The 19,652-nt window shown below is 55.7% G+C and overlaps 1 protein-coding gene across 9 annotated transcripts in view; it reads right to left on the bottom strand.

Moving 5' to 3' along the window:
- The window catches only part of COL27A1 (collagen type XXVII alpha 1 chain), a 140,830-nt gene that overhangs the window by 58,123 nt on the left and 63,055 nt on the right, over nt 1–19,652 (bottom strand). For all 9 annotated transcript variants that reach the window (XM_086683806.1, XM_086683804.1, XM_086683805.1 and 6 more), the window contains 9 exons: nt 14,058–14,111; nt 13,281–13,325; nt 9,951–10,004; nt 8,650–8,703; nt 7,959–8,012; nt 4,686–4,739; nt 4,481–4,534; nt 2,773–2,817; nt 1,499–1,552 (listed from right to left, as the gene is read on the bottom strand). In XM_086683806.1, the coding sequence (XP_086539932.1) occupies nt 1,499–1,552; nt 2,773–2,817; nt 4,481–4,534; nt 4,686–4,739; nt 7,959–8,012; nt 8,650–8,703; nt 9,951–10,004; nt 13,281–13,325; nt 14,058–14,111 (468 nt within the window). The remainder of the gene's footprint in view (nt 1–1,498; nt 1,553–2,772; nt 2,818–4,480; nt 4,535–4,685; nt 4,740–7,958; nt 8,013–8,649; nt 8,704–9,950; nt 10,005–13,280; nt 13,326–14,057; nt 14,112–19,652) is intronic.

Below are 19,652 nucleotides of genomic sequence, written 5' to 3'. Positions count from 1 at the left end.
TGGCCCCAGACATGGCCCTAGCCACCCATTACTTGCGCCCTGATGTCTGAATCTAATTTGGGCCCTTCATCAACCTGCCGCATGTTGTGGAGGTGGCAAATGAAGCTCAGAGAGGCGAAGCGATCTGCTCAATGCCACACAGCAAGCTAGATGTAGGGCTAGAATTGGAAACTTTGGCCTGACGGATTGAAATCCCCATTCCTACTGTATCAAGCTGCCCCACCACAGGGCGAGCAGGGAATTAGGGAGTCGGGGCACCTGCACCCTAGACGCTAACCCACCAGAGCTCTGCTCCCGGCTCACAAAATGACTGGTGAGTTTTGTCCCTGCCCTGGGCTCAGCGTCCCTAACTATAAATAAGGGAAATCAGACTCATTTGTCTTGTAGGCTATTTCCAGCTCTCACGCTTGGTGGCCTCTTGGAGCCTTGTCTGCCAGCTTTATCCCATGCTGGGGTGGCTCCTGCTCCTGCGGCAGCCACGGCTGCCCTGGTCTCCCCACGGCGCGAGCTGCAGAGAGGCGAGCAGACCCGTGGGATAAATCCAGCCAGACTGTGTCACTGCTCCCACCACAGAAACCCAGCTGGTATCCGAGGGAGACAGACCCAGACCTCAGAGGGCAGGACGAGGGCTCGGACTAGCCAGGAGTTTGGCTCACAAATGAACGCGGCTCACCGCCATGGGGTTTGTGCCTCGTCCTCCCCTCCAGCTCCTGCCCCAGGCCTCACGCCCAGAGGGGCCCAGAGGACCAGAGGGGCCAGGCACACGGGCCATGTTCCCCGAGTGGAGGGGGACACGGATGACCTGAGCTACCCTGGCTCTGCCCTAACCCTGGTGAGTTGGCCCAGCTGCAAACGTGGCCCAACATGGCCCCCAAGGGGAGTCCTGGGAAAGCCCGTGAGCGAGGCTGCCCATGGGCCCGTGTGCCGGGGTCATCACCCTCCTACGCAGGCTGGTTCTTTTAGGACAATTAAAAAAACCCCAAAAACCTGTTAACGAATATAATACATATTTACTGCACAGGATGGGGAAAACCTAGAGGCCCACAGAAGGAGACGGAAACGTCCTATACTCTCACCACCCAGAGAGAGCCCCCGTCCACACTGCAGCCTCTGCTCCGGGCCCCCGGGAACACGGCACAATCAGCCCCCACCACAGGCCGGGGCCTAACCTTCCATCCGTAACCTGCTTCCTGCCTCCACCACGTCGACGCGCACGGGCATTTCCCATCCGGTGAACTTTTCCACTACACCACCTTTCGTGGTCGCATTGTATCCCGGTACTTGAACACTACTCTGCTGTTGGACATTCAGGTTATGGTCGTTTTTTCCTCTCTGGTACCAATACGTTGTGATAATGGGGACCATCGCCCTCCTTTGCACAACTGCCCGTGGGATTTGGGGTCCTTCCTGGGGCCCTCATTGGCTGGCTCCCCTTTTCTTCTGTTCCCCCGGTGTCCCCCTCAACCCACCAAGCCCAGTCGCCTCCAGGACTCCTCACCTTCATGCCATCCGGGCCGGGCCTACCAGGAAACCCCTTCCTGCCAGGCTGGCCCTGCAACAGAGAGAGGTGAGTGAGTGGGGGGCAGAGGCAGCCTCGCCGGGGTCCCAGCCCTGGTGCAGGAGAGGGTCACAATGCGGGGGGGAGGGAATTGGAGCCCCGGGGGCACCAGGCTATGCTGGAGATGCAGGGAGGGGTCTGCACCTGTGTGACCTCAAGGAAGTCTCCCCTCGCAGGCCTGTCCTGTTTGTAAATGGGGATGTTGAAACCCGCTTTCAGGGAATGAGGAAAAGGGAGGAGGGCACAGAAGATAAAGGGCCCAGAGGAATGGAGAGTTTATACCAGTGGTTTTCAAAATGTGGTCTGGGGATCCCTGTGGTCCCTGGGGCCCTTTCAAGGGACTGATAACCTCAGAACTATGGTTCGTAATAATGCTAAGACACTGTTTACTGTGTCTCTCTCCTCCTGAGTGTGAGCGGACTTTTCCAGAGGCGACATGACATGTGGTAGCAGGAACAGATTGAATGCAGAAGCAGATGGGAGAACCCAGCCGACTTCTATTAAACCCGACATTAAAGAGATTTGCAAAAATGGTAAAACAATGCCACTCTTTTCGTTAGATCATTTTGCTTTGGAAAACATAGCTGGTTGGGTTGTGTTGTTTTGTCTTGTTTGTAGAACTATTATTTTTGTTAACATGAAATGGGTTTATTATTCCATCAAATGAATTAATAAATACATTGAAAAGTTTTCAGTTTTAATTACTAATATCAATAGGTGGAACGCACACAAAGAAAAGCGTTCGGGGGTCCCTGATTGTTTTTTTGAGAGGGTAATCAGGCCCCAGGACCAAAGCGCGCACACACTGCTGGTTTACACAGTCAGCTGGGGTGGACCCTGTGAGAGGCCACCTGGGGCTGAGCAGTCGGGCGGGATGCTTGCAAGGTTAGGTTCTAGACTGAGACACGGGGCCAACCCCTCACTCTGAGCCCGATGGCCTCGGATGACACCCAGACCAGCAATGCCACTCTCATGGAGAATCAAATGTAGGAGAGTAGAGACAAAGCCCAGCACATGGCAGCCGGGCCACCACGGCCGGCCAGCTTCCTGTCTCTTGTCTCTCTCCTTTGGTGTCTGTTCTAGTCCCCTCTCTGGCTGGCCCAAGGCTCCCTCTGATGACCTCTCTGCACAGCACCACCCAGATGTCATCTGTCTGCACACAGCTCGCTCAGCGCTGACAAATCCCACCTCCCCTGGGGGCCAGCGACACTCACCTCTAAGCCAGGGGCCCCGGGTGGCCCCATGGGTCCCTCATCTCCCTAGAGTTGGGAGACACAAGAGAGGAAAAGAAGAGAAATTAATCCAGTGAGACTCTCAGAGAACTTGACCTGTAAGGAGGGAAAGGGATGGACAGAGGAGAGCCTTCCTGGACCAAGAGAAAGGGTACCTCTGGTCCCCCTGCTGGGCCCCCTCTCAGGCCACACAAGGACATCTGCATGAATGGGACCCCCCCATGTCATCTGAATGTGACAGGCCCAGGTTCGCAACAGTGCTGGGCCGAAAGTCAAACCCTTTCATATGCTGTGGATACAGAGCCCCAGGCTGCAGCTCAAAGATATGAGCCCTATCCTGAGCTCTGCCATTGATTCTGCTAAGGCAAACCTTAGCCTCACTGTGCCTCAGTTTCCCCTGTAGAATGGTGCAGAATGGAGAGGATCATCCTAAAGTATGATGATTAGCCTAAGTTGAGTTGCTGGAGGACAGTGATGATCTCTTATTCCTTCCTGAGGCCCCATCCCCTACACCATTACAAACACCACTCAAGATAGGTGTGCAGCATCTCATGGACGTGTGGTGAGTGAAGGTGGGGACAGGGGCATGAGAGAGGGAGGAGACGAAGAAGTGAATGAATGCGAGAGTGGATGAATGAATCCATGAAGATGTGAGCAGGTGGCAGTCTCTTTAGTGGTCACGTGGGTGTAGACTGAGGCACGTAGCTGGCGCCCCTCCCCTCCCCTCCCTTTCCACTCCTGGCCCTCCCGCAGGCTAGGGGAAGCCTCCAAGCTGGTCTCTCTGGCATGGCAGGCCTGACCAAGAGGCCCTCTCCGGAGCTTCCCCCCCACACCCGGTTTCCAGGAAAACAGCCCCACGTGGCAGCTCCCGGAGCCAGCGCTGGGACCCCGCCAGACCCAAAACCAGCCTGTGAAGGGATCCATGTCAGCTGGATGCGTGCCTGTGGTTGTGGCAAGTCGGGGCCTCCTGTACCCTCACCCAGGGCTGTGTGTCATGGGAGCCTTGGGGCCTGAGCCCAGGTGGGTGGTGGGGGGCCTCGTGTGCAGAGAAAACCTGGGGCCAGCCCATGGGGTGCCCAACAGGCCCACCCACAGAGAACGTCTCACCCCCTTCAGCATGAATGAGGAAATAAGCAAATCTCCAATCTGTCCTTCACTAGCGCTGCAAGTCATAGAATTCTCTGGGGATGCCCCCCAGGCAGCTCCCAGGAACACGGAGTTAATAGCACAGGGTCTCTGTCATGGGTTTTGGGCTCAAGCAGACATGGCTTTGAATCCTGACCCTGCCTACCATTGACCATGGGACCCAACACAGTGCCTCCACCCTGAGTGTCAGGGTCTCACCTGTAAAATGGAGCTGATAATTTCTACTCTACCCAACCCCCCCCCCCCCCCCCCCCGCCCAACGCCCCGGTAAGCTGTGCTGCGGGCGGGAGCAGAGGCGGTGGCCTCCAGAGAGAAAACCCCGGGGCAATGGGGATGCCGTGGAGGGAGAGAGTGACCTGCCCTGCCAGCCAGGCCAGGTCAGAGAACGACCTTGGCAGGGTCACGGGGCAGGACTGGAAAGGATGAGCTGGAAGGCAAGTCTGGGGCAGCCCAGGGTTTTGCCCTGGTTGAGGCCTCCAGGACCCAGGATGGAGCAGGCAGGGCTGCAGGGGATGGGCAGGGGGCAGGGGGCAGACAGTCTCACCTCGGGCCCCAGCTGCCCACGGGGTCCCGGCAGGCCTCGAGCTCCAGGCTTACCCTGGTGAGAAGGGAACAAAAAGCTGTCTCAGAGGCGACACCCCCACATCCAGCAGAGGCTGGCGAGACCCCCAACAATTCCAAGCCAGGGAGCCAGCCCTGGAGGCCTGGGGTTTCCGCAGAGACTGGGGCTGCCCTAGGCAGGGACTCACCTTCATGCCTTCTGGGCCGTTGTCCCCAGGGGGGCCGATGTCTCCGGGGAACCCCTGAGGGCAAACAGAGAACAGGGGTCACCCATAGGTGAAGGGAAGTGCTAAGAGTATAGGTCTTGGAGGGACACTGACCCGGGCCTCCATCCCTTCCTGCGTGGGATGTGACCCTGGGCAGCTCAGTTAACCACCTTGACCCTGCGGTCCTCTCTTCTCACACAGGTATCTCGGGAACAGCCCATACATCTCAGATAGTTGCTGAGAAAATTAAATAAGACAATGCAAGAGAATACTTAGCACTGGAAAAAGCTCCCAGAGCCCACAAGGTTGTCTGAGCCAGAATTTCCCAAGTCCTGGGCCCGCGGCAGCCAGAGTGCCTTAGCTAGCCACCCTCAGCTTTGACAAACGTCATCCTTCGCGGTGATCCTGCAGACACGATTATGTTCTGGGTTTGTGGCGACTTTGAAGGGACTGGGAAATGCTGATCTAAATAAGCTCATCTCCTCCTATCCAAAGCTGAAATCCCCCCTCCATCCTGGCCAGCTGTGTTGGGCTCTGCTCCCTGTCACTAATGAGGGCTCACTGCTCCCAGACCAAGCCGGTTCCCAATGAATGGATCACCGTGCAATGGAGGCTTCTTCCTGATATGGAGCAGAACCCCCTCCTTTTCCCCTTGACAACGTCATACTGCCCCTTAGGACCCCACAAAGCACAAGGGAGTTCTTCTTCCCACAGTGGTCTTTGCACAATTCAGAGACCAGTTATTCCCTCCCCACAGGCCTGCCCTTTGCTGCTCCCTCGACGGTTTCTAGTCAGGGGCCCTGGGCCCCTCAGTCTTGCCACTTCCAAGTGGTCAACTTCCATTGTTGGCAATCACTAGGATGCCGATGCTTCTCTGGATATGAATAGACCAGCAGAGGCCAGCATGGGAAATCCCCTTCCTTGTTTTCAGTGTAATACCTCTGCTAATTCATCCTAGCACCGCATTCACTTTTAGGGCAGCCCCAACTACCTCCTAAGTTTCCTGACAACTAGAAACCAAAAGCTTCTTGTATAAATCCCTGGGATCAAAATGCCTCCTCCCATGTTGTCTTCATAAGTGTTTTGTTTTTTTTTTTTCTTCTTCTTCTTCTCTGACCTTTTGGTCACAGGAAGTCAAAGCACCACATCTTTTTCTTTAAACTGAGAGCCTCGGGGCGCCTGGGTGGCTCAGTCGGTTAAGCGTCCGACTTCAGCTCAGGTCATGATCTCACGGCTGATGAGTTCGAGCCCCGCGTCGAGCTCTGTGCTGACAGCTCAGAGCCTGGAGCCTGCTTCACATTCTGCGTCTCCCTCTCTCTCTCTGACCCTCCCCCGTTCATGCTCTGTCTCTCTCTGTCTCAAAAGTAAATAAACGTTAAAAAAAAAAATAAAAAAATAATAATAAACTGAGAGCCTCAAAAACTTGTTTTGCCACCGACTGACTGTGTGACCCCGGGCTGGTTCCTGAGCATCTCTGGGCCTTGGCTTGCTCATCTGTAAAGTGGTGACTACATCACCTTACAGGGCCATTCTGAGGCTTGAAGTGGATAGCACAAAGCACTTACTTCAGTGTCTGGCCACCCACTAAGCACTCAATAAAAATCCGTATCTAAAAGGATTTGGGGTCCCGTGTCCTGCCTGGAGTGGGCCTATCTCTAGGGAGAACCCGGATGTCAGGATGCTGATCAAATTCTGGCACTCACACAGATCAGACACACTGATGAGTGAACAAGCGAATTCAGCGAGGGCTGCAGAGTCAAAGGGCACCGCCCCCCCCCCCCCCCCCCCCGCCGTCCTGCCCATGGTCTCAGAAGGAGCAGAGACCCAGGAAGGCGCTGACATGCTCATCAGCTTCTGTCTCCAGCTGTGCAGAGCCATATTCTGGACACCGAGTTAGCCAATCCAAACAGGACACAAAGATGGGAGAGGCGGACCCCAGATCTGTGCGGGGACCCAGGAGAGAACCAAAGCAGACCTTATTGGCTACAAGTAGCAGTGGCCCTGAGGAAGTCATTCCACTACCCAGTGACTCAGTTTCCTTATCTGGGACATGGTGGCAGTAATAACTCCCTCACATGGTTGTGGTGGCAATTCAGCGTGCTCTTATCCCAAAGACACTATGCAGCCTGCTGGCATGAGGAGGTGCCCAAAGAACATGAGGCGACATGCACCCCGCCCCCAGCGGCCAGCCTGCTGGCAAAGCCAGACCGCTAGCACAGTCTTCTTCCTCAGTGGCCAGGGGAAGGAATCGAGGCCACGGAGGACAGGCCAACTCCATTCGTCTAGAGCTGGAACTGTGTCACAGCCAAAGTCAACACAGTGGGAAGTCAGAACTTTCAGGAAACCATCCCTCATCTATCTGGGCGATACCAGGAGTGATCTTTGGAAGGGTCTGGGGAGCTCGGCAGACAGAGAGTTTTGCCTCTGAGATCTTGTGAACGAGCAAGGTCGGAGGCCAGGGAGTGTGTGTGTGTGTGTGTGTGTGTGTGTGTGTGTGTGTGTATACATGGCGGGGGGGGCTTGCTGGGGTTGCCCCCTAAACTCCCTGGAGGACCTGGGTGCTGAGGACCCCGGACAGACAGCAGCCCTGGCACAGAGCACCCCATTCTCCAGAGATGGTCCCAGTCGGAGGGGCCAGTGGAAAAGCTCAGCCATTATATGCCTCAGCCTGCCATACGTGACATGTGGGCGCTAGCTGATAGACGGTTAGCGGACTGGTGTGGATTTTCACACGTGCCAGAACCTCTCGGGGCTCTACCTACCTAAGGCAAGTTATATTAATTGCTAGATCATCCTTCATGATTTCTCATTCTCCACTCAAACCCCAGAATTTTATCATTGCTTCTTGCTCCCCATTCCTGGAAGTGCTGAGCCTTGAACCTTTTCCAGGGGGAGTGTGGGTGGTTGGAAGGGTTCCAGGGCTCAGGCTCGAGAATGCAGGAGCTCCTGTTAAGGGTGCAGGACCGAGTTCAGAGGGCTTTCCTGATGTTTTTTCTGGAAACTCTAAAGGTGGCCACGGAGCTAGGCAGAGTCTCTGAGGCCAGCTTCCGTCCCACTGACAGTGAGAGCTGCCAGGGCACAGAGTCAGAAAAGGAAAGATCTCTGATCTCAGAACTTCTATTCTCAGCCCCCATCTCCCGTTTGCTGTGTGTTCTCAGGTTAGCTCCACCCACCCCCTGATTTCCGTATCTCAGTTTCCCAAGGACAACACTCAGTCCCAGTTGTAGTCAGACACAGCAATATGGCATCACATACCTCGGGGCCAGGAGGCCCAGGAAACCCAAGGGATCCCTTGTCTCCAACTTTGCCCTGTGGAAGAGAAGAGATGGCGGGGGACGCAGGGGTAAGTGAGGGCCCACTTGCCACGATCCCTTGTGTTACCCCCCAGGCTGTGGGTAGTTGGAAAAGCTCAGGAGCATATGAATGAAATCTGCCTAGACTGATAGGAGCTAGTGTTGAAGCCCCGCCTCCTACACTTACAGACATGGGACCCTGGGCAAGACACTTCATCTTGCAGAACCTCAGTTTCCCCATCTGTAAGATGGGAGGGATAATAATTCTGTAGCCTTTGGGGTGATGGCTGGCACTCTTTAAAGAACTATTGTATGGGAAGGGTCTGATACATAGTAACATTCAACAAACACATGACACCCACTGCTGATATTCATGCTACTATTGTTTTCAAGGCTTGGGAGCCCCAGATTCTGATTCTCCCCAGAACTCGACATTGACTGCGGCCTATGTACGACGCTGGGTGAGTTCCTGCCTCTCTGGGCTTCAGCGTCCTCATCTGTAAAATGGGTGAATCTCATTGCTGTCTTTCTCTGCTTGCCTCCCAGAGCTGCTGCAGGAGGAAACGAGGTCCAGGATGTGACCGCCCCTGGCCATGTTGCATGATTGTTTGGAGAGGGTGAGGTTTGGGGGTGTCAGAACAAAAGGTACTTACCAGAGGCCCTGGCTTCCCCCGTGCGCCTGGGAACCCTGGCAACCCCTGGCTCCCCTGGAAAAGGCCAAGAGCAAGCTGGGGTTAGTAAGGAACAGAAACGGCCAGGTGAACAGCTGCTCAGTCATCCTTGCCCAGCTGAGGCCCAGAGAACACCAACCTTTGGGGGAGACGAGCTCCCCCCTCGCTTTCCCTGCTTGTAAGCTCCAGCTGGGCACCCCTGGGGGCTGGGCCTCGGGGACACAAAGCAGAAACAGTAGCCCCTATTCCTCACCAAACTGTCCTGGCACCCGGGACCCCAGGGCTCCAAGCAAAAGCACTGTCAGTGCCCTTATGCGTGAGGAACTCTGTAGACGGGGGCCCGGCAGGGGAAGCGGCGAGGCCCGGATGGCTCGAAATCCGGAGACACCGAGGCTGGGTCAGGACAGGCCGGCCAGGAGGGAGGGAAGAGGAAGAGGGAGAGCTGGCCAACATCTGGGCCTCGTTGACTGGCTGGGTGAGGGCCAGATGTGGCCACATGGTGCCGGACACAGGCAAAGAGGAGCCGGCCTCGGCAGGCTGCCCCAGTTCATCCATCAGTCAGTAAGGCCAGTTACTCACTTACTCAAACGTGTCCTAAATGTTCTGTGCAGGACTCTGAGCTCAGCTACACCAGGGCGGTCTGGGGCAGTGTCCTGAGGGAGCCTGCTGTCTGGCAGGGGGGTGAGCACAAGTCCCCATCTACCAAGTGCTGCACAGGTAACAGGCTGCTCGGGGCATGCAGAGAGGGAAATGGCCACCATCCGAGCAGGTGGAATAAATGGTATCTGAGCGAGGTTCTAAATGATGGGTAGGTTGGGCCATGCAGAGGCTGAGTGGAGGGGTGCCAGGCAAGGCAGCCGTGTGTGCAAAACCGTTGGGGGGGGGTTGCAGAGGGCACTTCCGTGGAGCACAGGGATGTTAAGAGCAACGGGCAGGAATGGGTCTGAGAAACTTGCTCACTAGGGTCCCGGGTGCTGGGGAGTCAGGACATCACTCGGGGAGCAGTAGGGAGCCATGGGTGGTTTGTGAGCAACGAGCAGAGCTTTGTGGCAGTGAGGAAGACAGACTGGGAGGGAGGAAGCTGGGGGCCTGGAAAAAAGTCAGGAGGCTGTTGTAAAGTCCAGGGAAGAGATGGTGATGGGGGTACTGAGGCTGGAGAAGCCACGATTATGTGAAAGGAAGCCATGTTGCAGGGGGATCCTGGCCCATCAGGGACCCCGAGAAGAAAGCCAGGACCAGAGAAGAGCAGGGCAGGGGGCAGGGGGCAAATGTGCCGCAATTACCTTGTCTCCTTGGAATCCGGTATCTCCTGACACACCGGGAACCCCTTGTTCACCCTAAATATACACCAGCAAAGAACGTTACGACGGAGACCGTGCGGGGTTCCGGGCGCCTCCCCGCTTCCAGACCCACTGGCAAGGTACGGCTTTGCCGAGGCTGTCCCCAAAGTGGATCTCACCAGCGGCAGCCTTGTCAAAGTAAAGGGCAGAGGCCCCCCCGGAGAGCCAGGGCCTGGGGGGCACCACGTCAACCTGTCTGCACGTCTGCCTGGGGTTGCTCAGGTGGCTGACGACTCCGCTAACAAGCTCAGCTGCCTGGCCTTACCAGGAGAAGCGGCACGTACAGATCAGAGGAATGGTTTCTTGATCCATCAAGTTCTTCCTCAGCTGATGTCACACAGGGGCAAGTGTAGCCTGTATAGTGCCCCACCCCCCATCACTGGGGTTTCTAAGTGTCTGCATCTATCGCTTGATATTTTTCACCACCAGGCTGGGAGCCGTCACTCTCCCTTCTGTGCGAGCCTCGATGCCAGCCATCAGCTTAGGCCCGCATCTGATTAGTTGCTCTTAATTAGCTATAGCACGAGAAACAAACATAGTCTTGCTGAGACTATGTGCCAACAGCGAGTAAATGGGTCTCGAGTTAGTTCTGGCATTTCTTTCCTAAGGTGACATAGGGCACAGGCTCGGTGACAGTGGTCTCTTCCGGTCCCTCCTTATTTGCAGCCACATCCTGGTAAACGAACTGTCGGAGAACCACATCGGAAGATGTTTCTTCTTACCGCGGGAGTCACATCACGCAGTCCTTATCATTTCCAGCCTTCCATGTGGGACATTCCCAGCAATACCCTGGCCCCAGGGCTCAGAGAACATTCCCAGCCCCGGGAACAGTTGGGAGAATGGGGAGAAAACCCAGGAGGATGTGGAGAATCCACATCATGCAGCTAAGGCCACAAACCGGCAGAAAAACTTCCTCGGTAAAACAAAAGCCAAAATTTAAAAAAAAAAAAAAAGAAAGAAGGAAAAAAAGAAAAGAAAGAAAGAAAGAAAGAAAAAAAAAATCTTTAAAAAAACCACTTACTTTGGTTTTTCCAGTTTGGAAAACCCTGTAAAATATCCCCGAGGTTTGAAAGCCAAGGAAGTTTTTTTTTTGTGTTTTGTTTTGTTTTGTTTTGTTTTAATATCTAAAAGAGGAGCAGAGGGGTTTAAAAAAAAAAATGTTTAAAAAGACACCTAAGAAACCAGGACAATGGATTCAGAGAAAGCTGGGGCTGGAGCGGGAGTCTTGGTTCCAGAACGTGCCTCCACGCAGGAAGACAGAGCCAAATGGTTGTAAGTGGGACCGAGGCCAGGCCGGGTCATGGAAAATCTGGGATTCTAGGCAGCATGACTGGGGAGCATGAAGGGATGGCCCCGTCATCCCTGGGGGGTGGGGGAAGGGGGCTGATCGGAACCTCTCTCTCAGCCACATTAAAATCCCTCCCCAGCTAAAGGGGCAACAAAGAGAGCTCTTTTTTCTTTTTGTCAACCCCAAGGTCGTATTTAATTTTTTTTTTTTTTTAACTATGGGCAGGAAAACAATTTCTTCCACTTCTTTTCTTTCTTTCTTTTTTTTCCAGAGCTTTCACATCCCGAAATGTCCCAGGCACCAGCAGTCAGCAAGCCAGCCGAGTTCCATGTAACACGTTTATTTCCATGTTCCTGGAGGAACAGTGAGCTGGAGGCCAGGTCTGCAGAAGGGCCTATAAAAAGCTCAGTGCTTACACCCTCGCTCCCCCTGCCTCCTTTCTCCCTTATCCATGACTTCAACATTTCCAGAGTACTGGTGTCTCAAACCCCAGAGTAAACAGGTAGCCGTGGGGAAGCCCCTGCCTCCAACAGAAAGCCCCTCCATCTCAAGGGGAAGGTCACAGAAGAGGGGGCTTAGCAGCCAGCAGGGCAGAGGTGGAGCTGAGGTCGGGGGTGGGGGACGGGACTACAGCCAGGGGCTTGGGTGGGACTGCAGGGGATGGAAGAGGTGGAGACAGATGGAGAGAGGCCTGGGGTGAGCACTGCACCCCCTGGCTACCTAGGGCTGGGGTGGGTAGGACAGTCTGGGTGTGTCCATTTCTGCCCAGAGTTTTGCATTTTCTAAGTCCCAGGGCTGAGTTTCCTTTACTGCATTTCTTCTAATTCTCTGGGGCTGTTTGCCCAGCACAGACTCGGAGGAGCTGGAGGAGGTGACCTCCAAGGGCCTCATCAGCTCTCCCCTTCTGCCCTCAGTTCTGCTTCGTGGTGGAGGTCTCTGGAGGCACGTGCCTGGGTTCGAATCCTGACGTTACTACGAGCTGCGTGTGCTCAGGCAGGCTTCCTAACTCACCGAGGCTCGGAAGCCGGGGGTCCATCCCCGCAGAGCAGGCAGACGGCCCAGCACGGACTTCTGCTGCTGCCTCTCAGGTGTACGGGGAGTGGCGTTATCTGAAGACAGGTGCAGAGGGAGCCCGGCCACGGGAGCGGCTGTCATCTACTCACACTTGTGGAAGCTTGGATAGGGCCCGAAAGCCCTCCCACACCCCCTCTGGGGTGCCTGTTTTGCTGAAAGGCTGAGAGGACAGGGCAGGAGGACGGCCAGAGGGCAGAGTGCATGAGACACTGCCCCAAGTGCTCCTTGTCTCTGTGCCTCAGATGCCGCGTGCCTGGGCCCCGGGGTCCCACCTACCCGCCTCCAACCGTGGTCTGGCACAGGGTGAGTTTGGCAGCAGGACTGTGCGGGGAGGACATGTGGCAGGAGTGGCCTCCCCATGGCAACTGGGAAGAAAGCGGGTCAGGGGCTCAGAGGCCCGTCCCCGCTTTTCTGCTGTACTTTGAAAGCCCGTGCTCTCTGGGGTCGGGTGCCCGGTTCTAACTGGGGTGGTTTATGTGGGTTCATTTCCTCCTGTGGCTGGGAGAGGCCTCTGGACCTCACACCATACCTGCCCTGGGGCCTGTCATCTCAGCAATAATACTCCCCCTCCACCCTCCACCCCACCGTCTGCCTTCCCTGGCTTTGGCCTCCAAGCCCAGATGCTGGCCTCAGCTTTGCTGTCCTAATTCAGAGACCCGCCTTACCTGACCCCGACCTATGCCTTCACAGCCCCCACGCCCCCTTCCAGGGTCTCCATGCCCCAAACCACCTGCCTGAGCTCCACCTGAGTTACAAGGAAGAAGCTGGGGAGCACAGATTTAGGGGAGCCAGAGGGGAGGCAGGAGTGCGGGGGTGGGGGGTGGACCTGGTAAGAAGCCAGCCGCAGCGAGGGGGTGGGGGGAGTTGGCATGCAGATAAAACACAGTGCAACAAGGGAGTATTCAGATCACCTTATCACCTTTCAGTCCAGGCTCCCCCATGTTCCCCATCAGTCCCTGGAAGACAAAGACCAGTCCAGCTGTGAGGGGTGGGGCTCAAAGCCAAGGAAGAGCCCTGCCTTTGACCCGGATGGACATCCCCCCACTGCCTCCCCCCTTGCTGCCTCTACCCAGTGCTAGATGCCCCACCCAACACTCAGTTTTCTCATCTGTGAAAGGGGACAATGACCCTCAGTGCAAAGGCCAATGGTGTGGATGGAAGGAGCATGAGAAGTGGCATGTGACTCGTGAAGCACGGCACTCTGGACAAATCCAGGGGACAAGGCTGCTAAATGCGGGGAGACGGCTTCCTCGAGCGTTGTCACATGCATGTGGGCCAAACGGGATCGTCCCTGGAAGGAGGCCCTAGCCACTTTGGCCCATCTCTTTCCTGCACGCCCATCCCACTGAGGGACAGACTAAGTTCACTGGCCTGCCAGTATAATGTCTTTGCCCCTGGTGATGCCCCCATTGGACTTTCAGTGCCCTGAGGTCTGGAACCACATGAGACTCCTGCTCAGCTCAAGGATTGGTGTCCGAGAAATGCGTGAGCCATTAATGACATACACATGCTGACTGGCTCTCAGGTCTGGGAAGCACTGAGCTCCTGACCTGCAGCCTCCACCCCGTCGGGGCCCCCTTCCTCCCCTCCCCCGACACCGTGCCCAGGCACGCTCCCTTCTGGGCTGAAATGGGTCAGGGGGTGCCTGGCTGGGACGAGACCCGGATTGACGGATGGCTCTTGTTCACCTTCAGGCCCTTGGGTCCTGGATAGCCAGTCGGACCCAGTGCTCCCATGTCGCCCTGACAAGAGAAAGAGAAGAGGGCATCATGAGAGGAGGCTCCCAGGGGCTGGCCTGGGACAGATGATTCCCAAGGTCCCTTGGGCTGTGCTTCTGAGGACACAACCCCACTGGCTCAGTCAGGCCACCCGATCTCCTCTCTCCTCTGCCACTGGCTCATCATTGCTTGATTCTGGGTGGTTAGCCTCTCTGTGCCTCAGTTTCCCCATCAAAAACAGGGGTCAGTACTATGTTTCAGGAAGAACTGACTTCCGTGTACAAAGTGCCTGGCACAGTCTGGAGGCGTTTTGGGTTGACACAATTGAAAAGGCTCTGTTGGCATCCAGTGGGTGAAGGCCCCACAGCAAAGAATGTTCTGGCCCCAAATGCCCGTAAGTGTTGAGGTGAGAAACCATGGTTTACAGTGAAGGTGTGGCTGGATTTCCTCAGAACAGGCCCACCCTCTTTCCCTCACACGTTGTCACCTGCCCACCCCTGTCATGAGTGCCTCCAGCCAGGGCCATAACATGCAGCCCACACCCAGAGAAAAGGAGCCCCTGAAACGGCTCTCCTCTCCCTTTTCCATCTGCTGTGCAAGCTCACACAATGTGCTTGACCTCTCTGGGCCTTGCTTTCCCGCATCCCCACATCAGGCTCCTTGAAGGCCCCTCATGAGTGCTCTCAAGCACCAGAGCGAACAAAAGCTGCCCCAGGCTTCCTGTGGGGACTTCCCGGAGATGTGTCTGTCACATTCTTGCCCGACTCCCGCAGAAGGGCCGGAGGGCTGGGCAGTTGGAACACCCCGAGGACAGAGACAAGGGAACCTGCAGAGTTCACAGAGAATGGTGTGGTCCGCTGAGGCACAGCTGAGCCCCCCCCCCCCACCCCCCCAACCCTTGCACCGGTTTAGATCCGCTGAGGCAGAGGCTGGAGTCTGGCCATGGCCTGCCAGGGGCTGGCTATGTGACCTTGAGCAAAACACTGACCCTCTCTGGACCTCAGGATCCCCACCTGAGTAGGTCAAACCAAACCTTCTACCTGAGCCTCTGCCAAGAAATAGTGCTTTCAGCTCGGTCAAGTGATATCGTCTCGTGAAGGAAGGGAGGTCTCAGTTTCACGGGTGACAATACTAATACGAACAACCCCGACTGCTAGGCCTCCACCCAAGGACTCCTCCTCCTCACACCAGCCCTTGAAGATCCACCCTACGACCATCCCCATTTTACAGATGGGGAAACTAAGGTTTCCTCTGCAAGGTTAGGACTGGGTAGAGCTGGGATTCACACCCGGCAGTCCGTCTCCAGAGCTTCTAGAGAATTCTGAAGTCATCTTGGGAGAGGAGGGAGAGCAGGGAGCTAAAAGGCCAGGATCGCTGGCTCAGGGGAGAGGCTGGGGTCCGAGGAAAAGCCAGGCCTTCAGAGCAGAGCACTTCCCCCAGGCCGTGCTGGCAGCCACTTCTCTCCCTGTCTTTTCCTGGATGAAGGGAGCAGGGGTGGCCGCCTAGAGTTCCCCATGGTGCACAAATAAACAGAATCGGCTCTGCTCGCGTAGTTGGCTCCAACTGGGGCCTGGACTGTGGGCAGGGGACCAGCCGGCAGCTCCAGGAACACAGGCCCCTTCTTCTCGCTGCAGGCCTGAAGGTGGCTTGTGTGGGGACTGAATGCAATACGAGCCTGACTGACACCTGCGTGGGGCCCTGGGGAGCCACAGCAGCACCACACGCCGGGCCTCTGCCGGCCCCTGCAAAAAGGCCTGTGTGTGGTGGGGGGGCAGGGACTTGCACAGGCGCCCAACCCGAAGGGGCAAGGGATCCGTGGAAAAGGGACTCTGGCTGCAGGGCATACGGGGAGAAGGGGGTGCCTTGCTTAGGGCAGGCCGTTCCCATGTTGGCCGGACCCCAATGCTGGGCTCTAAACGCCCTTGGGAGAGGAGCAAAGAAAATTCCAGGCCACTTTCTCCCTAGGCCAGCCCACAGAGCATTGGTTTGCACCAGACACCCCTGTCGTATCCTCATGAGAAAGAACAATGGGTAATGCCCTGAGTTTGGGTCCTCTTCCCACTTTTGCCTGAGCTCCCAGATGGCGCCCTACGCGTTCGCCCTTCATCTCGCTGGCTTCCATCAAAACACAACCATCCACGTCAGCAACCATTCACAGCACTCCTCCTGTGCCCCAGATGCCACACTCGAGACTTCAAGGTCCCGTCAGATGCTGTTGGCGGGAGCCTGTGCCGGGCCCCGGGCTGGGACTCGCTGCCGGGCCCAGGCTGGCAGCTCACGGTGACCCCGTTGGGCCCGTTCCATTTTACAAATGAGAAAGCTGAGGCTTAGAGAGAGGTGGAATCACTCACCCGAAACGAAGCAACAGGCAGGGGACACGGGCAGGACCAGAATCCAGGTCTGTCTGTCTGTCTGGCCCCACGTTCAGTGCTCACGAGCCCTGGACTGACTCTTTTACTCCAATAAAGGACCCTAGGATGCCTTTCCTCGTTGATGTCACTCAGTGATGAGGAATGAGGACACACTTGATTCAAAAATAGGCAGGGGCGCCTGGGTGGTTCAGTCAGTTAGGCATCCGACTTTGGCTCAGGTCATGATCTCACGGTTCATGGGTCCGGGCCCTGCGTCGGGCTCTGGGCTGACAGCTCAGAGCCCGGAGCCTGCTTCAGATTCTGTGTCTCCCTCTTTCTCTGCCTCTCTCCCGCTTGCATTCTGTCTCTCTCTCTCAAAAATAAATAAACGCTAAAAAAAAATTTTTTTTAAAGTAGGCATGAGTACATGCCCGCAGGTGGCCAGGTGGGGGGTTGCCAGAGTCGCCTGAAAGAAAACGTGGGGTGTTTCTAGCACCCTTGGCCACTGGTTCCCGTACCCAGAATGTTCTGTCCTGCGCTCACGTTGTTAACGTGCATTCATCCTTCGGCTGAAGCACCACTTCCCCAACCCCACGGGCCAGGTCAGGCCCCTGGTGTCAGGTCTCAGAGCCCTTGCCACACTGGTGACCATTCATGTGTGCGCCTCTCTGGCCATCGCCTGCCCCCTGCCTCAGAGGAGGTGCTCACTCAAAGTGGGTTAAGGACTAGGTGAAAAAGAACCCTAATCACGCTCTCACCGACAAACCTCTAGGGGAAAAGCTTGCCTCCCTGGTCCTGGAACTGCCTTGGAAGGTAACAAGGCCTCTTTTTAGAAACTCTGATAGGGGTCAGTAGCTTGGGGACAGGGATCTGGGGGCTGTGGCCAATCCTGACTCCTGTGTGGTCTTAATAAGCACCATCTCTCACACAGAGCAGCCCCCGGGACTGCCCAGTCCGCACGCTTACACTCCTGCTGTCTCCATTCAGCACAGAAGTCACACAGAACTGAGTGTGTAATGCTCAGCGAGCTAGGACACAGGGCCACGTCCAGCTTTCGGCTGTGTGACCCTGAGCCGGTGTCTCAGCCTCTCTGTGCCTCGGTCCCCTGAAGTGGACAATGGTAATCCCACTTCCTGCCTTCAGAGGCTTGCTGTGATCATTAAATCCTTAGCACAAGGCTTGGCACACAAGGGTTTGGTACGTGTCCACTAGTGAGGCTCCCGATCTCGCTTTATAACAAGGAAACAAAGCTAGATGCTCATTTAGTGACAGGATACGGTGGGCCCGTCCACTCTAGCCCGCATGCTGGGTTTTGGCCAGACTGCATATTCTTTGGGTCTCATTAAATGAGGAGCCAAAATTCCCTGTCTGTCGCTCAGAATAAAAAAGACAGAAATCTTCTTTGTTGGGCAGATTCTGGAATCAGGCACACTTTTCTTGAGGGCCGGCCAAACGGTTTCAGTTACTCAAAGGGGGCTGTTCTGAGGCAGCCTCACCTCAGAGACTGCAGTGGGGCAACCGGCAACCTACTGGGATCCGGGTCACACAGACCTGGGTTGCAAGTCCTAGCTGGTGACCTCAGGCCCAGCCTTCCTGTTTGGGTGACCAGGCTGCTGACACCCACCTCAAGTCCCTCAAGGCTTCCCCAGCCTGATGCGTGTCAAGCACACAGAAGAGACAGATGCTCCATAAGTGTCAGCCTGTCTCCTCACGCCCTGCCTCCCTCCTGCAAGGACCCGGTGGCAGGGGGGAGGGGAAGAGGACAGGGGGAAGTTTTGGCTTCAGTCTGCATGCGAATTGCTTTAGCTGACCAGACAGAAGACATTGAATAAACCTGAATCGCCACTAAAATGATTATCAATATGTGGAATCCCATTCGCTCAGCGAAAAACCCACATCCTCTGGAAAACCATAGGTGACTCATGGTCCCTCTTCCCCTTTCTAACTCCTGGTTAGAAAATTCCTTTCCTCTCCAACTCTTTAGGGAGGCTATTATTCCGCCCCCCTCTCCCGACTACTCCCCCCCGCCCCCCAGGGCACAGAAGATGCTGTTCCCAAAAATCCAGGGTGGGAGGGGGTCCTTGGGTGAGAGAGGGCACTAGTTCGGGAGCAGTGGTGACTCAGCAGGGTCAGGTCCATGCCTGTGGACACCCCCTCCTCCCCCCACCGCAAGGAGGAAGGGATCACCACCTTGGCAGCAGAGGGAGTTTTCAAACAGAGGGTGCGAGGCTGAAAGTGGCAGAGAAAGACACAGGGCAAGAGGGAACATCGAAGAGCAATTGGGAAAGAGACGTCCTGAGGTGGGGCGTGGCCTGCGATGGGGGCGTGGCCTGAGGAATGCAGGAACAAGCCCAGGGGAGGAACGCCCTGGAGGAGGATTTGGAAGACACGCCTTTTGCCTTTCGGGCATGCTTCCATCTTCCCTTGCCTTGTGAAAGAGCTTGACCAGAGGCCTCAGCTTTCCCATCTGCCAAATGGGGTTCTCCAAAGAGATACCGTGAATAGGGTTGCCAGATGGAGCAAACGAAAATACAGACTGCCCAGCTAAATTCAAATGTCAGATAAACACCAAATGACGTTTTAGTATAAATGTGTTCTAAATATTGCATCTGAAATTCAAATTTCACCAGGCATGTTGCATCTTTTCTGGCAATCCTGACCGTCGAAAGCAAAGGGGAGCATAGGTGGGAAAGAGGTTTGTAATAAGTCCGGGCATGGTCTGAGTCTCCAGAGTCTGCATTCATTTGGCCAAATGATATCCTTGCCCCTTTCGGGGCCCAACTAGTGGACACCAGGACAATGACAAACAGGAGGGCGTGCCAGTGATGGAAGCCAGGATATGTAAACATCCCTCCCAAAGAGCTTTGGGAACTGAGACCATTTAGCCCGAAGAAGGAGCCTCGACAAGAACAGATCACAACCATCTTTTCGTCTCAAACAGCCTCTCCCAGGGGCAGGGGAATGAGTGGGGCTCCATTCGCAGGAACACCACACACTGCTAGAACGCTGGAGATTTGGCCTGGGCTCCCACAGGAAAGCGTGTCCAACACCAGGCTGTTCAGATTGGGAGTTTAATGACCACGGGACCAGGATGCTCCAGAGGGCACTCCTGTGAGCTTAGAGGAGACTGGGCTACAAGACTTTGGGGGTCCTCTCTAACTCTCATTGCAGAGATTTCTTTCCCAAAGCATCTAGGTCAGTGCCTTGTGCCAAA

Source organism: Puma concolor, chromosome D4, assembly GCF_028749965.1.
Source record: "Puma concolor isolate L17-30 chromosome D4, mPumCon1.1.hap2, whole genome shotgun sequence".
Lineage (NCBI taxonomy): Eukaryota > Metazoa > Chordata > Mammalia > Carnivora > Felidae > Puma > Puma concolor.
Note: the sequence above shows the minus strand (reverse complement) of the source record. Positions and strands in the feature narration are given on the sequence as shown.